Source organism: Ceratotherium simum, chromosome 39 (assembly GCF_057802395.1).
Source record: "Ceratotherium simum simum isolate JZ-2026a chromosome 39, ASM5780239v1, whole genome shotgun sequence".
NCBI classification, from domain to species: domain Eukaryota; kingdom Metazoa; phylum Chordata; class Mammalia; order Perissodactyla; family Rhinocerotidae; genus Ceratotherium; species Ceratotherium simum.
In genome coordinates, this window is record NC_141938.1 from 10,294,644 (window position 1) to 10,311,741 (window position 17,098).

General features: G+C 61.9%; 1 protein-coding gene across 3 annotated transcripts; it reads left to right on the plus strand.

Moving 5' to 3' along the window:
• Positions 1–1,621: 1,621 nt before the first annotated feature.
• On the plus strand, positions 1,622–16,054 carry CAMSAP3 (calmodulin regulated spectrin associated protein family member 3). Of its 3 annotated transcripts, none has more exons than XM_087425577.1 (18): positions 1,622–1,798; positions 6,760–7,013; positions 7,582–7,704; positions 7,784–7,879; positions 8,945–8,992; positions 9,249–9,387; positions 9,998–10,137; positions 10,225–10,318; positions 10,390–10,444; positions 10,587–10,660; positions 10,973–11,042; positions 11,138–12,587; positions 13,747–13,886; positions 13,968–14,275; positions 14,736–14,835; positions 15,148–15,260; positions 15,341–15,459; positions 15,544–16,054. In XM_087425577.1, the coding sequence occupies exons 1-18, from the start codon at positions 1,651–1,653 to the stop codon at positions 15,847–15,849; spliced, it is 3,777 nt and encodes a 1,258-aa protein (XP_087281703.1). In that variant the 5' UTR covers positions 1,622–1,650; the 3' UTR covers positions 15,850–16,054. The 3 variants fall into 3 exon arrangements, with proteins under 3 accessions (XP_087281703.1, XP_087281705.1, XP_087281704.1); XM_087425579.1 differs by having other exon boundaries at positions 11,189–12,587; XM_087425578.1 differs by lacking the exon at positions 8,945–8,992 and having other exon boundaries at positions 1,623–1,798.
• The last annotated feature ends 1,044 nt before the right edge of the window (positions 16,055–17,098 follow it).

Here is a 17,098-nt window from a genome sequence, read left to right on the forward strand (position 1 = left end):
ATCCGTGCAAATATCCACAAATTCACACAGATGTAAACACCAGCCTCACACACACAAATACACTTAGTGATACATGTCAACACTCAGACAACACGCAAACCCAAACACATATATACACTTATACACCCATAACTACACCCAGATATACACACCTAGACACACAGGCCCGCAAAGACCTGACACTGACAAACACTCATTCGTTCAAATTACACACAGCTAAGAGCCACTGGGCAGATGTTTTCACACAAAACCACAATGGAACGCACAAACACATTAAATAAATATTTACAAATAGGGCTTGGACATTTACAAATATGCCCAGGAACGCCCACACGATTGCACTGAGGTACACAAATACCAGCTATCATACACACACCAATAGCTTCAGACACACCTCCATACTGACACAAGACTCACACCACACACACACACACACATGCAGTTCCGAGATAAATATGCACACTCACACTCTCACAAAAACATCCAGAAATGGACATTTTTACACACATATACCTACTGCCATGGTTTACACACCATGTTACACTATGCTGACACTATATCCTCAAACGTAGTCACCCACAAATACACTCATATGTTTATACACATATATGCACAAAAATACATTCCAAAACTGTTCCTCACATACACACACCCATGTGCACACAACCTCACTCATATACTCATATACCAGTGCACTTGCACACAAACATATCCCCATCTACACACACTCGGAGCCTCCCCCCCAACAAATACTGCAGCTACCAGGAACACACCTGCAGACGTTTGCAAATACCCCCAGTAACGGCCATACGACCACACTCATAGATACAAGCAGTCACCCTCCTGTGCAGTTGCACACATTCTCAGTTTCTCTCACATACTCCCTCGTTGACATTAATCACACCCTTATACAAAACACAAGTCCATTTAGATGCTCACAAATACACACACTCACAAACCCACTGACAAAACACAGATACACGCGCGCTCACCACTCCTACATCCTCAGGATACAGACACCTACATAATACAGATCCTTGTACACACAACATACATGCAAAACACGGACACACACACGTACACGCGCTGTCACACACACCCAGATATGCACAAGCAGACACCCTCGAATACACTCATTCACCACCCCAATACATTCAGGGACGCACACACAGATACACATTCTTGATGCCCACAATACACAATCAGAAGCAGGTGCACCCACGCACACGCTGCCTACTGGCCAGAAGGACAAGCCCGCACAGATGCTCACACTTGCATCTCGGGAGACACACTTGGGCCAGCGCACACATCCGCAGACCGAGGGTCCCTCATCCTCTCCAGTGCACGCGCGCGCGCGCACACACACACAGACACACACACACACTCCTCCGCAGCCCCCCGGCCACCACCGCAGTCCGGCCCGCCCCGCTGTGCGGCGGGGGGCGCGGCGAGGCGGGGGGACTCGATCGGGGGCCGGGGCCGGGGGCGGGGCGCACCTGGGCTCCGCCCCGGGGCGGGGCGACGCAGCGTCGCGAGCGCGAGCGGCCGCACCTGGCTCGGCGCGGCGGCGGCGGCGGCGGCCCGGGTGCGAGCGCGGCGCAGCCCAGCCCGAGCGAGCGCGGAGCGGGCGCCCGCAGCCCCGGCGCCGCCATGGTGGAGGCGGCGCCCCCCGGGCCCGGGCCGCTGCGGAGGACCTTTCTGGTGCCCGAGATCAAGTCGCTGGACCAGTACGATTTCTCGCGGGCCAAGGCGGCGGCCAGCCTGGCGTGGGTGCTGCGGGCCGCCTTCGGGGGCGCAGGTACCGGGTCGGGGGCGGCAGGTGCGGGGGGCGGGGCGCCGGGCCGGGGAGGCCGGGGCCGTGGGAACAATAGCGCCGATCGCCGGGGGTCCCCGGGCCGGGCCCGCCCCGCCGGGCCTCCGAGCTTCCTGCTCGGCCCGGCCGGTGGACTTTGCCCGCCGGGCTGCGGGAGCGCAGTGGGGGTGGGGCCGGCGGCCCAGCTCCGCGTGGGGACCCCGGCGTCCGGGCCTCCAGGTGAGCGCGGCGCCGTCTGCGGGCCGGCTGGGCTCTCCCAGTGCGGGCCTAGCCTGGCACGCCCGCCCCCCTTTGCACACTCACATCACGCGCCCGCCAGGACCCCCCCCCACACCGCCCCACAGCCCGGACACACACCCCGCGTCGGGCCTGCCTGCGCTGCGGGCGGCCAGGGGAGCTCCGGGCACCCCCTCTTGCGCCTCCATGGCTCCGGCCAGCGGCTGGCAGCTGTGACTTATTGCCTCGTTTTGCCTAGCAGGCGGGCGAGCCCGGGAGAAGGGAAATGGCTTATCCAAGATCGCCCGGGGTGGGGACCCAGGTGCAGGGCCTTCTCTCACTGGGGCAGACCCTCCAGTCCCTCCCCCAGGCCCACATGTGTGAAAAACTCAGGCCACCCCAAGAGGGAGGAGTCGGGTGGGTCCCCAGGATCTGAGGCCCTGGGCAGGCTCAGTCAGGGCCCCAGGCCAGAGCTGGGAGCCAGGGCCTGGCGGTGGAGAAGACCGGGTTAATTAAGGTCTGGGCCCTCCTAGGGGGATGCCCTGCTCTCCGCCTGGTCCTGCCCCACTGGTCTTGGCACCAGCTGGGCACAGCCCATCCCCCCTCAGTGGCCTTCCCAGATCAACCTGTTCTGGGTGTGGGTCTCGGTGACAGCTGTCCATCTCCTGGTTCCGCTTGTGCCTGGCTCTCTCTCTCATGCAGGGCCCACTCTGGGGCCTGCCTACCCCCCAGGATCTGCTTGAGGAAGAAAGAGGGTGGGAGGAGGGACCCAGGTGGGCCCCAGCCCCCCACATCCCAGCTTATGAGGCCACAGAGGGCTCCACTGACTTTGGGAATCAGAGTTGGATTTGCGTCCAGCTCCACCAGAATGTGGAGGGATTATCGCAATTCTCTTAAGCGTCTGCTTCCCGCTCTGTAAAGGAAGGCGTCCACTCATGTATTTATCCATTTTGCAAATGTCAGCGGGGCACCCACTAAGTGCTGGGGCAGAGCTTGGGCTATGGCACAAGGCTGCCAGGAGGCGGAAGGGAGAAACTGACCACAGGATTCTTCGTGCTGTGTCTGGCACACGTATACGCTACACGGATGCTCGCTGTCGCCATGATCGGTGGTAGTGTTTTTATTAATAATATAAATATTATTCATCGTCCCCTGGCCAGGGGACAGAGCAGAAATTACTGTCCCATTTTGCAGAAAGGAAAGTGAGGTCCCCTGCAGAGATGCCCCCAGCTGACCCAGCTCCCTGTGGTGTGTGACACCCTCCCTGAGGGTCAAGTTCAATCTGTCCCCCACCCGCCTTCTCTAAACAGAGGCGGGGCTGAGGAAGGTGGGACGCCAGCCCTGAGAGGGGAGCAGAGCTCTGCTCGATTCAGGAACTCTGGGACTGTTGGGTGCCAGGCCTGTGCTGGGCACTCAGGATGGAGAGAGAGGGCAGGGATGGACGCGGGAGAGAGGGGGATGGGACATGAAACCAGATCACCCATGCTTAAAGTGATGAGGTCTGTGATATAGAGGTGTGCAGCGGGGCCTGGAGGAGGAAGTCCCTGAAATCTGGGGTGGGGAGGAGAAGGGAAGGCTCCCCAGAGGAGGGAGGGTTTGAATCTTGAGGGATGTGTAGGAGTTTGCCAGGGGGAGAAGACCACCTCTGCAAAGGCCTAAGGTATGGACCAACAGGGAGTTAGTTCTCTGAGAAGAATGTGCATCCCAGTGGTGGCCAGGGGAGGTGGGAGATAAGGGAAGCCTCTCAAGCTGTAGGTGGGGATCTGAAGGCCCTAGGGAGCCATGGAAGGTGTTAGGGGACTTGACAAGATGAGATATGCAGTTGCCCAGGGGGAATAGTGGCTGGGGGAAGGGGTAGTTCTGGTGGCCCCAAGGCACAGGTATGAGGAGGCTGGATAGGAATGCAGGCAGGTGGGCTCAGCAGAATTCAAGCTTAGAGATAAGGAAGGGTGCCATCTTTAAGCACGTTTGGGAAACACCACGTGCAGTCCTTTATGCCTTGAGAACATCAGTGTAATGTGTGAGAAAGTGGGTACACGTCGGCTCAGCCTTTTACTAGCTGTGTGATCCTGGGCAAGTCATGTGAGCTCTCTGGTCCTTAATTTTCTCACCTGTACAGTGGGGATAAGAATAAACATTGTAAGCATTCAAGGAGCAAATGCGTTTAAGGTGATCACCGTGTGAGTAAATGCCGCTGGGCTGTAGAGCTGTGCTGTCCCGTAGCGTAGCCACGAGCGACATGTGGCTGGTCCAAATCGTGACGTGCTGTCAATGTAAATTATGCGGTGGCTTCTGAAGACTTGCTACAAAAAAGAGAATGGGAAATATGTTTTTATATTGATGACATATTGCAATGATAACATTTTGGATGTATATTGGGTTAAATATATTGCTAAATGAATGTTACTTGTTTCTTTTTTAATGGGGCGACTAGAAAGTTGAAACCTACATATGTGGGTTACATTATATTTCTGTTGGACAGCCCGGCTCTATGGTAAATGCTCAATAAAGATTTTGTAGTATAGAGTGGCAGTTGTCAACTGGGGGCGATTTTGCCTCTTAGGAGTCGTTTGGTGGTGTCTGGAAACATTTTTGGTTGTCACTACTAGGGAGGAGCGTGCTACTGGCATCTAGTGAGTAGAGACTAGAGATTCAGCTAAATGTCTATATAACGCACCAGACAGCCCACCCCACCCACCACCCAACACAAAGAATCAGCCGGCCTCAAATGCAAATAGTGCCAAGGTGGAGAAACACTGGCATCGAGTTAGTGCTTGATAAGCATCGGCTATCAGTAGGCTCTTACTCACGTTTTTCATCTTCTTGAAGGCTCTGACAAGTCCTGCAGGAAAGAAACTTGTTTAATTTTGCTGATAGGAGCAGGAAATGACCAGCTGCTGGGGAGATAGGGAGGAGGGTTTGGCTTCGCGAGACACTGGGAGGTTGAAACCAGACGACAATTGGATGTTGGAGGGGAGAATGAAGGAGGAGGGATGGTGATTACTCACTGCGACAAGGACAGAGAAGGAACGGTTCCAAGTAAGTTGCTGAGGATTATGAGAGATGCCCAGAGGGCAGTGGGACGCACGCCTGGGCTGCTGCAGGTGGCAGTACTCAGATGGCTGTGGAAGCCATCATAGTGGCGGGGGCGGGGGAGCATGTCCATGTACTAAGCTGCTCAGAGTCAGGAGCCCCACACTGAAGTGGCATGGGGGAGGAGGCCAGGCTTGAAGGGTGGGAGAGAGAAAAAGATGGGAAGCTGGGAGACGCCAGGGGGGAAAGGTTTCTGGAAGAAGGAGGTGTCGGGCAGAGAGCCCAGGCGAGATGTGGGCCCACGGCTGTGCGTTGGATGGCCACGGGTGGCCTTGGGGAGGCTGGGAGCGAGGAGAGCAGGAGCCGGATCCGGGAGGTTGGGGCGGGGGCGGGGCAGAAGGAAGCTAGAGGACTCTTTCAAGGAGCTGAACTGGAGTGGCAGAGCAGGCACCACTCTCCACAGAAGTGGGGCGTTAAGTGGGGAAGGAGCCGGGGCAGAGAGGGACTGAAGGCGAGGCTGCCTGAGTCCTTGTGGGTGAGGGCAGGCGGGTCTCTGGGAGCATTGCTGAGGAAGGTCTGGTATGTCACGTTCAAATGCTTCTAAGCACTAGAATCCTGGCCCCATTCTTTCAAACACACAGAACCCCAATATACAAAATAGCTGCTCTGATTAGAATAAGAGTCAAGGCCTCCCCAGAAGACCCCCATGAGGGCAGGTCCCCCCGTGTTGGCCTCAGTCACCTCCTTCTCGACCTCCTCGGATTTTCTTGGTGGCTTATTCTGATCTTTCTTCTCCGCACCCTTGGGTCCTACTTGGGGCTGTGCCACCCACCTCCCCCTCCACGTGGGGCTTCCTCAGGCCTCTTCCCACCCTGCCTGTCTCATTCAGTGTTCTCGGGATATGATCTCACCCCTCTCCTAAGCTGCAGGCCCTCCCACCCAGTCACCCTCCCTGCTGCCCTGCCTGTACCCCCATGTCAGCCACCACTTTCTTCCCCCCACCTTCCCCTCACACCCCATGCGGCCCTGGGCATCTCCCTCTCCCTCCCCCACCTTCTCCCTTCAGTCACCAGGTTCAGACCACTCACGCCTCTCAAGGTGTCTGCAGTCCATCCACTTCCCCCATTCTGTGCCCTTCCAGCCGGCCCCCCACTCCACAGCTCATCCCACCCCGATCTCTAAGCTGAGAGGGTGTAGGGTCTGCTTCAGGCCTGGGTTTGAATCCCAGCCGAGTTACTAACTGTGCCCTAGCCACTTCTTCCTAAGGTGGCTGTAAGGTGTAAAGGAGTCCACACAGGTCGTGGGGGCACCCAAGGAGATGGATTGAAGGATATTGTCATTATAATTCTTGGGAGGTGGGGAGCCTACTAGACCATTTTCCCCCAGACCCTGCCTAGCCGGTCTGCACAATGTACCCTCCGGGTCCAAGAGCCTGCCAGCTCCCTGAGGCCCTGTGCAGTCTCCCACCTCCTGGCCTTTGAATGTGCAGGCCCCTCTGCCTGGAACACCATCAGCCTTCCTCTGGCAAATTCCTACACACCTGGGAGTTATGTCTCAGCCCGGCCCCCACTCTCCCTTGCTGGTGCCATCCTCCCTAGTTCAGACCCCTGCCCCTTAATTGGAGCCATGTGATTGTAGGGGGGCGTGCCCAGTGGACTTGACCCGCCTCACCACCCCCCACCCCCCTCGCCCCCCAGAGCATGTGCCCTCGGAGCTGTGGGAGCCCTTCTACACGGACCAGTATGCGCAGGAGCACGTGAAGCCCCCCGTGACGCGCCTGCTGCTCTCTGCTGAGCTCTACTGCCGGGCCTGGCGCCAGGCGCTGCCGCAGCTCGAGACACCCCCCAGCCCCTCTGCGTTACTGGCCCTGCTGGCGCGGAGGGGCACAGTGCCCGCACTGCCCGAGCGCCCAGTGCAGGAGGCCGACCTGAGGCACCAGCCCATCCTCATGGTAGGCCCCGCCCCTGCCCATCAGGCCCCGCCCAGCAGGCCTGGCTCCTCCCCTCACTGCTCCTCCCACCAGGCATGGCTCCTCCCCTCAAGGCTCCTCCCACCAGGGATGGCTCCTCCCCCACTGCTCCACCCACCAGGCATGGCTCCTCCCCCAGCGCTCCACCCACCAGGCATGGCTCCTCCCCCAGCGCTCCACCCACCAGGCATGGCTCCTCCCCCAGTGCTCCATCCACCAGGCATGGCTCCTCCCCTCAAGGCTCTTCCTACCAGGCTTGGCTCCTCCCGATAGGCACTGCCCTAGCCCTTGAAGACCTGCCTACATGGCCCACCTGATCCTAAGGCCTAGTTTGTGACCTCAAAGACCGGCCCACCTGGAGTGTTCTTCCTGGACATCCATCCTGGTGTCTTCCTTGAGGCCCCACCCACTAACCTTGGCCACGCCCCTCAAGTCCCTCCCATTTGGAGCCCCTCTCACCTCCAGGTTCTTCCTCTTACTTCTGCATGGGAGGCGGAGGAGAGCCTCCATCCCTCGCCCTGGTGTCACCCTTCAGCCTTTGCCCTCACAGGGAGCCCACCTAGCTGTCATTGACGCTCTCATGGTTGCCTTCGCCTTGGAGTGGACAAAGACAGTGCCTGGTCCCTTGGCCCTGGCCAGCTTGGAGCACAAGCTCCTTTTCTGGGTGGACACGGTAGGTGGGGTTGGGCTGGGATGGGCCCGGGGCCGGGATCGCCCAGTGACCGGAACACTGACCTCTCCCTGGTCCCCAGACCATCCGGCGGCTGCAGGAGAAGACGGAACAGGAAGCCGCCCAGAGGGCATCTCCCTCGGCCCCTGCAGATGGGGTGGCCCCGGCACAGCCCTCGGTGAGGCTAGGGCGATGGATGGACGGAAGACCAGATGATGGGAGGGCTGGGTGGGCAGGGCGGGGCTGCGCCTCGAGGCCATCCTGCATTGGGGGGGCTGGAGGTGACTCTCTCTCTCTGCCCTCTCCCCTCTCCTCTGTCCCCGCTCCTGCTGTTCTCTTCTCTGCCTCTCTGGCATCAGTGCCCCACACGCTGGTACTGGAAGCTGGTTCCTGTAAGTGGGGCTGTCTCTTCGCCCCGTCTGCCTGCCCCACTTGTCGCTCTGTCTGTGTGTCTGTTTCTGCCTGCCTGTCTGCTCCCTCTCCTACATCCCCCAGCTGTGAGCAAAGGAGGTGGGACCCCAGCCCCCTGTGAACCAAGAGGAGGGGGTGTCCCCACTGTTAACTGAGAGGGCAGACCCTTCTCCAGTTTCCTGACAGCGGGGATGGGTCTCCCTTGCCGTTAGTCAGCAGGGCGGAGCTCCCGCCGCTTGTCCCCCTTAGCCGAGGTCGGGAGACCTCCGGCGCTTCTGAAGGGAGGACCCTAGCCCATCAGACATGTGGATCCAGGCCCTCAATGGGCAGGGCACATGGAGATCCCTCTAGCCAAGAGGAAGACCTTCAAACCCACAAGAGGGCAGAATATTCCAGCTTCCCAAGGACAGATCCCAGCTTTGCGCTGGGGATGTGTCCATCCATTAAGCTCAAGGGAAAAGTGACCGCTGCGATGGGGGAGAGGGTTGGGGCTGGTTGGGCTTCCTGCCTTTGCTCACTCCAGGGCCTCCTTCCCCCCACCCTGGGGCCTGGTTGGGGGTTCCTCTCCTGCCTACCTGCTTCTGCATCCCATCCCTGAGCTGGGGCCTGGGTCTTTGGGGGGCCGGATTTCCTGCATGGGAGGCTGCTCTGTGGGGTCCCTCCGGGCTGGGAGGAGCTGGGGTCCCCAAAGCCGGCCAGAGTGCAGTCAGGGAGCTGGACGGCCAGGGCTCACGACAGGGGTCAGGGCTCCCCTCCCCCCCCGGAGGTGTGCTTGGGGGCCAGCAAGTCAGCACCCCTCCCGCCCCGCTGACGGCTGCTCCTCTCCCCCCAGCACGCAATTGCCTTCTGTTTGAAGGAGTCGGGGAGCAAACCCCCCATGGTAACGTATCCCCCACCCCGGGGTCCCAGGAGTCGCTGCCCCCAGCCCCCCGCTGCTGGCCTGGCTGCTCGCAGACACCTCCTCTGCCTCTCGCTGCTGCCCTTCCCCTGCTCCAGGCTGGCCCCCCACTCTGGCTCTGGGGCCCCCAGCTTCACGCCCCCTCGTGGCGGAAACCCCAGGCCTCCCCGCCCAGCCTGCATGACCGCTGACCTGGGGGCCGGCCAGACCTCTGACCTGACCCTACTCCCATCCACAGATCCGATATCGCAAGGACCGTGCTGTGGCTCGACGCTCCCCCTGCTTTCCAACGGTGACTGGCCTCCAGGACCTGGCGAGTGGGGCTGCACTGGCCGCCACAATCCATTGCTATTGTCCCCAGCTGTTGCGACTTGAGGGTGAGTGAATGGGCCCTTGGGAGCCTGGCGTCCTAAGACCCAGCACCCAGGCCTCTGTCCCCAGAGCGTCACAGTGATTACGAGCACAGCCTCCAGAATTGGCAGATCTGGGTTTGAACCTCTCCCTCTAATTAGCTGTGTGACCTTACACAAGTGTCTAAACCTCTCTGCACTTCATATAATTCATTCCTGCAGCGAATATTTATAGAGTGTGAACTGTGTGCCAGACCCCATTTTAGGCTCCGGGGATCTAGCGAGAACTGTACAGACCCGCTCCTGACCTAAGGGGGTTCAACTCCTAGTTGGGAGAGAAAGACAATAAGTTCATCCAGAAGAACATTCTGGATGTTACTTGCCCTGAAGGCGCTGGGTGATGAGGAAGAGCTTTTTGAGTTGAGTTCTTGGGGTACTAATGCTCCGGGCAGTGGGAATAGCAGAAGCAAAGGCCCGAGGAACAGCCTATCACCTAACACCTCGTGAAGGGCACCTGGTGGGGGGCCCGGCCCACAGGAGGTCCTCCATGTATGCTGGCTGCCGTGCCCTCGCTTCCCCAGGGCCCTGTTCTCCTTCCCCTAGAGTAGTCAGGGACCCAAGCATCCTGTCCCTACAGAGGTGTGCCTCAAAGACCCCATGTCTGTGGCGGACAGCCTGTACAACCTCCAGCTGGTGCAGGATTTCTGCGCCTCCCGTCTTCCTCGCGGCTGCCCGCTGTCCCTCGAAGACCTGCTGTATGTCCCACCGCCCCTCAAGGTAAGGCTGTCTCGGGGCCTCAAGGCGGGCGTCCAGGGCTCTGGGTCCCTGGACCCACAGGTTGCTGACCCTGCCTTCCCCGCGCAGATCAACCTGGTGGTGCTGCTAGCCGAGATGTTCATGTGCTTTGAGGTGCTGAAACCCGACTTTGTCCAGGCCAAAGACCTGCCTGACGGTCACGGTGAGCCTGGCCCTGGGTCCAGGCGGGGGTGGGGAGGCCAAGCCCTGCCTGACCCTCTCTCTGTGCTGCAGCCGCCTCCCCCCAGGCTGCGGAGGCCTCCACCCCTCAGAACAGCAGTGGCAGCAGGTACTGTTCCCCCGGTGGGTGGAACCACCACGACGGGCTCCTCCACCGGGCTGGGCGCTGGGACGTGGCTGGGGCTGCTCTGGTTTCCACCCTGGGAGAGGTGAGGGAGGGAGTCCCGAGGCTGACGTGCATCTCTTGGCAGGTCTCCTGTCTTCAACTTCCGCCACCCACTCCTGTCACCTGGCGGCCCCCAGTCCCCACTCCGCGGATCCACAGGTGAAGGCGGGGGGTGGCTCGTCAATGGAGATCCTCACCCAAAGACTGCCCCAGCTGGCCTCATGTTGTCTCTCTGACACGTCCATTGGGTCCCTCTGGCACCTGAATGACCCCGTGGTGACATTCATTGACCCCCACAGTGACCTCCCCAGTGACTTGGCAGGAACCCCTGGTGACACCAAATGGCCCCCAGCTATCCACCCACATAATGACCCATCAGTGACTCACCCAGTGACACCTCTGGCTGACCTCACCCAGGGTCCCCAGTGAGTCCATAGTGACCGCTGAGTGACACTCACTGCCCCTCTGCAGGCTCGCTGAAGTCCTCCCCGTCCATGTCCCACATGGAGGCCCTCGGCAAGGCCTGGAACCGTCAGCTCAGGTGAGCGCATCTCAGGGGCCCTGGTGGTGGAGTGGGCTGGGCCAGGGTGGGGCCGGGCTCGTCCCAGGGGCTGACCCCTCCCTCCGGCCGCCCAGCCGTCCCCTTTCCCAGGCCGTGTCGTTCAGCACCCCCTTTGGCCTGGACAGCGACGTGGACGTCGTCATGGGAGACCCGGTCCTGCTCCGCTCTGCCAGCTCGGACAGCCTGGGCCCCCCGCGCTCTGTGCCGGCCCGGACCCCCGCCCAGCCAGCCCCGGAGCCTGGTGACCTGCCAACCATCGAGGAGGCTCTGCAGATCATCCACAGTGCAGAGCCCCGGCTGCTCCCGGATGGGGCTGCCGACGGCAGCTTCTACCTCCACTCCCCCGAGGGGCCCTCCAAACCGCCACTGGCCTCCCCCTACCCACCTGAGGGGGCCTCCAAACCACTGCCCGACGGGCCCACCAAAGCACCTGCCTACTTGCCCCACCCGGAGGGCCCCTTGAAACCGTCCCCCTGCCCAGCTGGGGAGGTATCGAAACTGCCGGCCCTGTCTGAGGGCTCCCCGAAGGCGGCAGCTTCGTCCCCAGCAGCCAGCAACTCAGAAGTGAAGATGACCAGCTTTGCTGAGCGCAAGAAGCAGCTGGTGAAGGCAGAGACCGAGGCCGGGTCCCCAGTGGCCCCCTCAGTGGCCCCGGAGGCCCTGAGCTCAGAGATGAGTGAGCTTGGAGCCCGGCTGGAGGAGAAACGCCGAGCCATAGAAGCGCAGAAGCGGCGGATCGAGGCCATCTTTGCCAAGCACCGCCAGCGGCTGGGCAAGAGCGCCTTCCTGCAGGTGCAGCCCCGGGAGGCCGGAGGGGAGGCGGAGGAGGGCCCGGCCTCCGGTGGGGAGCGGCCGGCAGGCGAGGGCCAGGGCGAGCCGTCTCCACGGCCCAAGGCAGTGACCTTCTCCCCGGAACTGGGCCCGGTGCCCCCCGAGGGGCTGGGGGACTACAATCGGGCCGTCAGCAAGCTGAGCGCCGCCCTGAGCTCGCTGCAGCGGGACATGCAGAGGCTCACGGACCAGCAGCAGCGGCTCCTGGCCCCGCCCGAGGCCCCCGCGCCTGCCCCGCCACCTGCCGCGTGGGTCATCCCTGGCCCCACAACGGGTCCCAAAGCCGCATCCCCCAGCCCTGCCCGGCGCACCCCGGCCGCCCGGCGCAGCCCCGGGCCCGGCCCCAGCCCGACGCCACGCAGCCCAAAGCACGCGCGGCCAGCGGAGCTGCGGCTGGCGCCCCTGACCAGGGTGCTCACGCCTCCCCACGACGTCGACAGCCTCCCCCACCTGCGCAAGTTCTCGCCGAGCCAGGTGCCCGTGCAGACGCGTTCCTCCATCCTCCTGGCGGAGGGGCCACCTCCCGAGGAGCCTGTGGCCCGGCCCGGCCTCATCGAGATCCCCCTGGGCAGCCTAGAAGAGCCCCCGGCTGAGGACGAGGGAGATGGGAGCCCCCCTGGTGCTGAGGACTCCTTAGAGGAGGAGGCCTCTTCAGAGGGAGAGCCCCGGGCTGGGCTGGGCTTCTTCTATAAGGTGAGTCACCTGAGCAGGTGGGGGGAGAGGCTGGGGGCATGGGGGGCTAGACGGACAGTCAGGGAGTGGGGAGATGGGTGGGGGGGTGGATAGGCAGGTGGGTGGACAGGTGGTCGGATGGATAGGGCCTTCCCGATGGATGGACAAGTGGATGGACAGAAGGTGTGTGGATGGATGGGTGGGTAGCCAGGTGGGAGTGGGCAGACAGATAGACAAGGTGTGGGTGGCCAGATGGACAGATAGATGGAGTGGGTGATGGACAAACAGGACTAGGGTCTCCCATGGCATCTCCCTCTTGCTCTCTCCCTGACTTCACACCCCTGCTCCCGACTCCCGGCATGGCCCCTCCAGTTCCCCCTCCAGACCCTCTTCCATGACGGGTCACTCTTCTCCATCCTCATGGCACTCCCAGCCTGGGCCGCCGTCTCTCACCTGGACACCTGCAGTCATGTCCTGACGGGTCTCTACTGCCCACCCCCTCACCAGACGCCAATCCCTAGCCTTTTTCAACTGAGAACCAGAGGGATTTTTTTTTTGACGCAAATTGTCTCGTCTCTATTTGAAACGCTTCTGTAGCCCCCTTGCTGTTAGAATAAAAATCCTTCCCATGGCCTTAGGCTCTGTTCACCTCTGGGCTGGCCTGTGCCATTCTCCTCAGCTCTGTGTTCCAGCCACAGTGACCTCCGTGCTGTTCCACGCCCCAGCTAGGCTTGTTCTAGCCCCAGGGCCTTTGCACTTGCTGTTCCCTGTGCCTGGACAGCTCTCCTCACCCCTCACCCCCACCCAGTTAAGTCCTCCTGTCATTCTCTGGGGTTGCTTCCTCCAGGAAGTCTCACTTGGTGCCCCCAGGCCAGGATAGGTTCCTCCCTGCAGTGTAGATGAGTAGCTGTTTCTGCGAGTGTTCACCACTGTTGGTGTGACCCTAGATCATCTTCCCCACTGGTTAAGTGCTTCATGTGAGCAGCACTAGGTCTGCCCTGGTCCCTGTTGTACCCCAGTACCCAGCATGGGGCTGTGCATCAAGTAGGCGCCGACTAAATGCCTTCAGAACAATTACAAAATCCAAAGGACATGTGAGTGGCTGGCAGGCTGGGTGGACAAAGATCAGACTCCAGCTGTGCTGGGAGGGACGGCCAGCTGGACTCGTGCCCGCCCCCAGGATGAAGACAAGCCCGAGGACGAGATGGCCCAGAAGCGGGCCAGTCTGCTGGAGCGGCAGCAGCGGCGGGCAGAGGAGGCGCGGCGGCGGAAGCAGTGGCAGGAGGCCGAGAAGGAGCAGCGGAGGGAGGAGGCTGCGCGGTGAGGCTGGGCCCGGCGCAGGGACCCCTGCCACCAGCCACCCTGTGACCTCTCTGACCGCTTCCTTCCCTCCATCTGCAGGCTGGCCCAGGAGGAGGCGGCCGCCAGTCCCCCGGCCCCCACAGCTCCCGTGGCCCCTGCAGCCACCCCAGCCCCTGCTGCCCGGGCCCCGGCTGAAGAGGAGGTGGGCCCCCGGCGGGGGGAGTTCACGCGGCTCGAGTATGAACGCCGGGCCCAGCTGAAGCTGATGGATGACCTGGATAAGGTGCTGCGGCCCCGGGCAGCGGGGACAGGGGGGCCAGGCCGGGGCGGGCGGAGGGCCCCCCGGCCACGCTCTGGTTGCTGTGATGACTCGGCCCTGGCGAGAAGCCCAGCCCGCGGCCTGCTGGGTGAGGACCCTGGGGGCGGGGCCTGCCCAGCACCCCTTCCAGGGCTTGCTGAGTGAGGCCCCCGTGGGTATGTGGGGAGGGGGAGGAGACATCCGCAGGGGGGCGGGGGGGCTGGTGAGAGGTATGTGGAGGGCCGCAGTGTGGGGGCAGAGGTGTTGGGCAGAGCTGGCCCAGAGTTCTCTCCTCGGCTTAATGATGAGACCCCCCGAGGATGTTTGGGGGCGAGGGATTTCCCATGGGAACTGACCCTGTGCTGCTTCCCCACAGCCTGCTGGGCAAAGCCCCTTCCCCCATAGGCATGGGGGGAAGGAAGTGAGTCTCAAGTGGGGTGCACGGGGTGAGGGTCTTGGGCAGGGCTGACCCCATGTTCCCCGCCCAGCCTGCCAGGTAAGGCCCCCGGGACATTTGTGGAGGTAGGGGGGCCGCGGGTGGGGCCTGAGCCAGTGTCCTCTACTCCCAGGCTCTCGGCTCAGCAAGGTCTACTCCCAGTCCACCCTGTCACTGTCAACCGTGGCCAACGAGGCCCCCAGTAACCTAGGCGTGAGGAGGCCCACGTCTCGGTGAGTTCAGCCTGGGCAGCTGGTGTGTGTGTGTCTGTGTCACCAAAGGGATGAAAGACCACATTCATGTGCAAGTGGGATCATCTGCACCTGACACAGGGCCGAGGAACAAGCCTCTGTGCACCTGGGGGAGTGTGGAGCGTGCCCGAGGCTGGGAGAGCGCGAGGGGGCACTTGTGAGGATATGCGACACATGTGTACATCTCCCCATCTGCAGAATGTTCTGGGCTTGCCCCTTCCCTGGTCCCGCTGCGTACTGGGAGGCTTCACCTGCCAGTGACCGCCTCCCCATCCCCTCCCCTCCCCGCTGCAGGGCTCCGTCCCCATCGGGCCTCATGTCCCCGAGCCGCCTGCCTGGGAGCCGAGATCGCGACTGGGAGAACGGCAGCAACGCCTCCTCCCCGGCGTCGGTGCCCGAGTACACAGGTAAGTGGGTGAGCAAGGGGTGGCGAGCACCGCCCCCTCCCTGTCCCCTGGTCATCCCGGCTGACCGCCCCGCCCCCCAGGTCCGCGGCTGTACAAGGAGCCCAGCGCCAAGTCCAACAAGTTCATCATCCACAACGCGCTGTCGCACTGCTGCCTGGCGGGCAAGGTGAACGAGCCACAGAAGAACCGCATTCTCGAGGTGAGCCCGCGGGCGCCGGGGCGTGCGGGCCGGCGGGCGGGGCGGGGGGCCCTGCGGGGCCGGCTAACTCCTGCCGCCCACCAGGAAATTGAGAAGAGCAAGGCCAACCACTTCCTGATCCTCTTCCGCGACTCAAGCTGCCAGTTCCGGGCCCTCTACACACTGTCAGGGGAGACGGAGGAGCTGTCGCGGCTGGCGGGCTATGGTCCCCGGACAGTCACGCCCGCCATGGTCGAGGGCATCTACAAGTACAACTCGGACCGCAAGCGCTTCACCCAGATCCCCGCCAAGACCATGTCCATGAGTGTGGACGCCTTCACCATCCAGGGACACCTCTGGCAGAGCAAGAAGCCCACTACTCCCAAGAAGGGCGGCAGCACCCCCAAATAGCCCTGTCCCGGGCGGGCTGGCCGCCACCCTCCCGGAGGACATGCCCGGGGCCTGTCTGTCCCTGACCTTGTCTGGGTGGGGCTGGCGTCTCCACCCCCTAACTTCCGTCCCGTCCTGCTGTGGGGGCTGAGCTGGGAGGTTCAGGGACTCAGGGCTCAGCTCGGTCCCCTGTCCGTCCTCCCCACCTTGAATAAAATAATTTAAAGAGAGCTTGAGTGCTGGTTGGCACCGCCCCGAGGCTGGCTGGGGCGCTCGGTGACATCTCTGCCGGCGGGTTTTCCATGCTCGCCGGCTGTTTCCTGTCTCCTGTTTGCTCTGGAACCTACTCCGGCCTCTCCTCCGCCCCCTCAATGGCCCTGACGCAGCTCCTGCCGAGGTCTGTCATCCTTCCCTGCCAACGCCCCTTCAATGACCTCCTGGCACATGAGGCTCTGACTGGCCCTCCTCGCCCGTGGCCTCCCCGCCCCACCTTGCTTCATCTTCCTCCTCCATCGGCCTGTTGTTATCGGCCTCGCCTGGCATTTGGCCAACTGCTAAACTCACTCTTCTCTCCTCCAGCTGCCGGCCTATGTTCCTAGGTTCGGTTGCCACCTCTGAGCTGGGGATTCCTGTGTTTCTCTCCTCCAGGCTCCACGTCTGAGGGTCCAGTTGCCTCCTTGGCTCGGCCACTGGGCGTCTCGGGTGTAGGAGCTAAGCCCCAAGCTCGGGCCGGGTTGAGCTCCCGGTGTCCCTGCAGCTCAGGTGTGGGACCAGGTTCACCTCCCCAAGGCCTCTTGTGTTTCACGCCACTCTCTCCGTCCCCATGACCGCCCCCAGTCCAAGCCCACAGCCTGGGCCTCCCATGTCCCCAGCCGCCTCCTACCACAAGCCGATCCCATACCGCAGCCTGCGTGGCCTGTTTGGGGCACAAATCTGATTATGTCCCTGAATGCTTAAAATCCCTTAATAGCTTAGAGCCTGCTAATGGCTTCCCAGAGCTTCAGAGTAAGGACCACACCCTGGCCAGGGCTCATAGCCGAGGTCTGGCTCCTGGCTGCTGTCCAGGAGAGAAGGACCTTGCTAAGCTCACAGCTGGACCAGGAGCTGCCTGCCTCCAGAGCTCGCTGACCCAAGGGGACGTGGGAGCCCTCCCCCAGCGACAAAGGGCTTGCAGAGGGGAGACTGGGAATCGTGACCTGCTGATTGTGGGGGCGGGGAGAGGGCGGACAAGCTCTAGGAGGCACAGGCTGGCGAGAGCTGGGCAATTAGG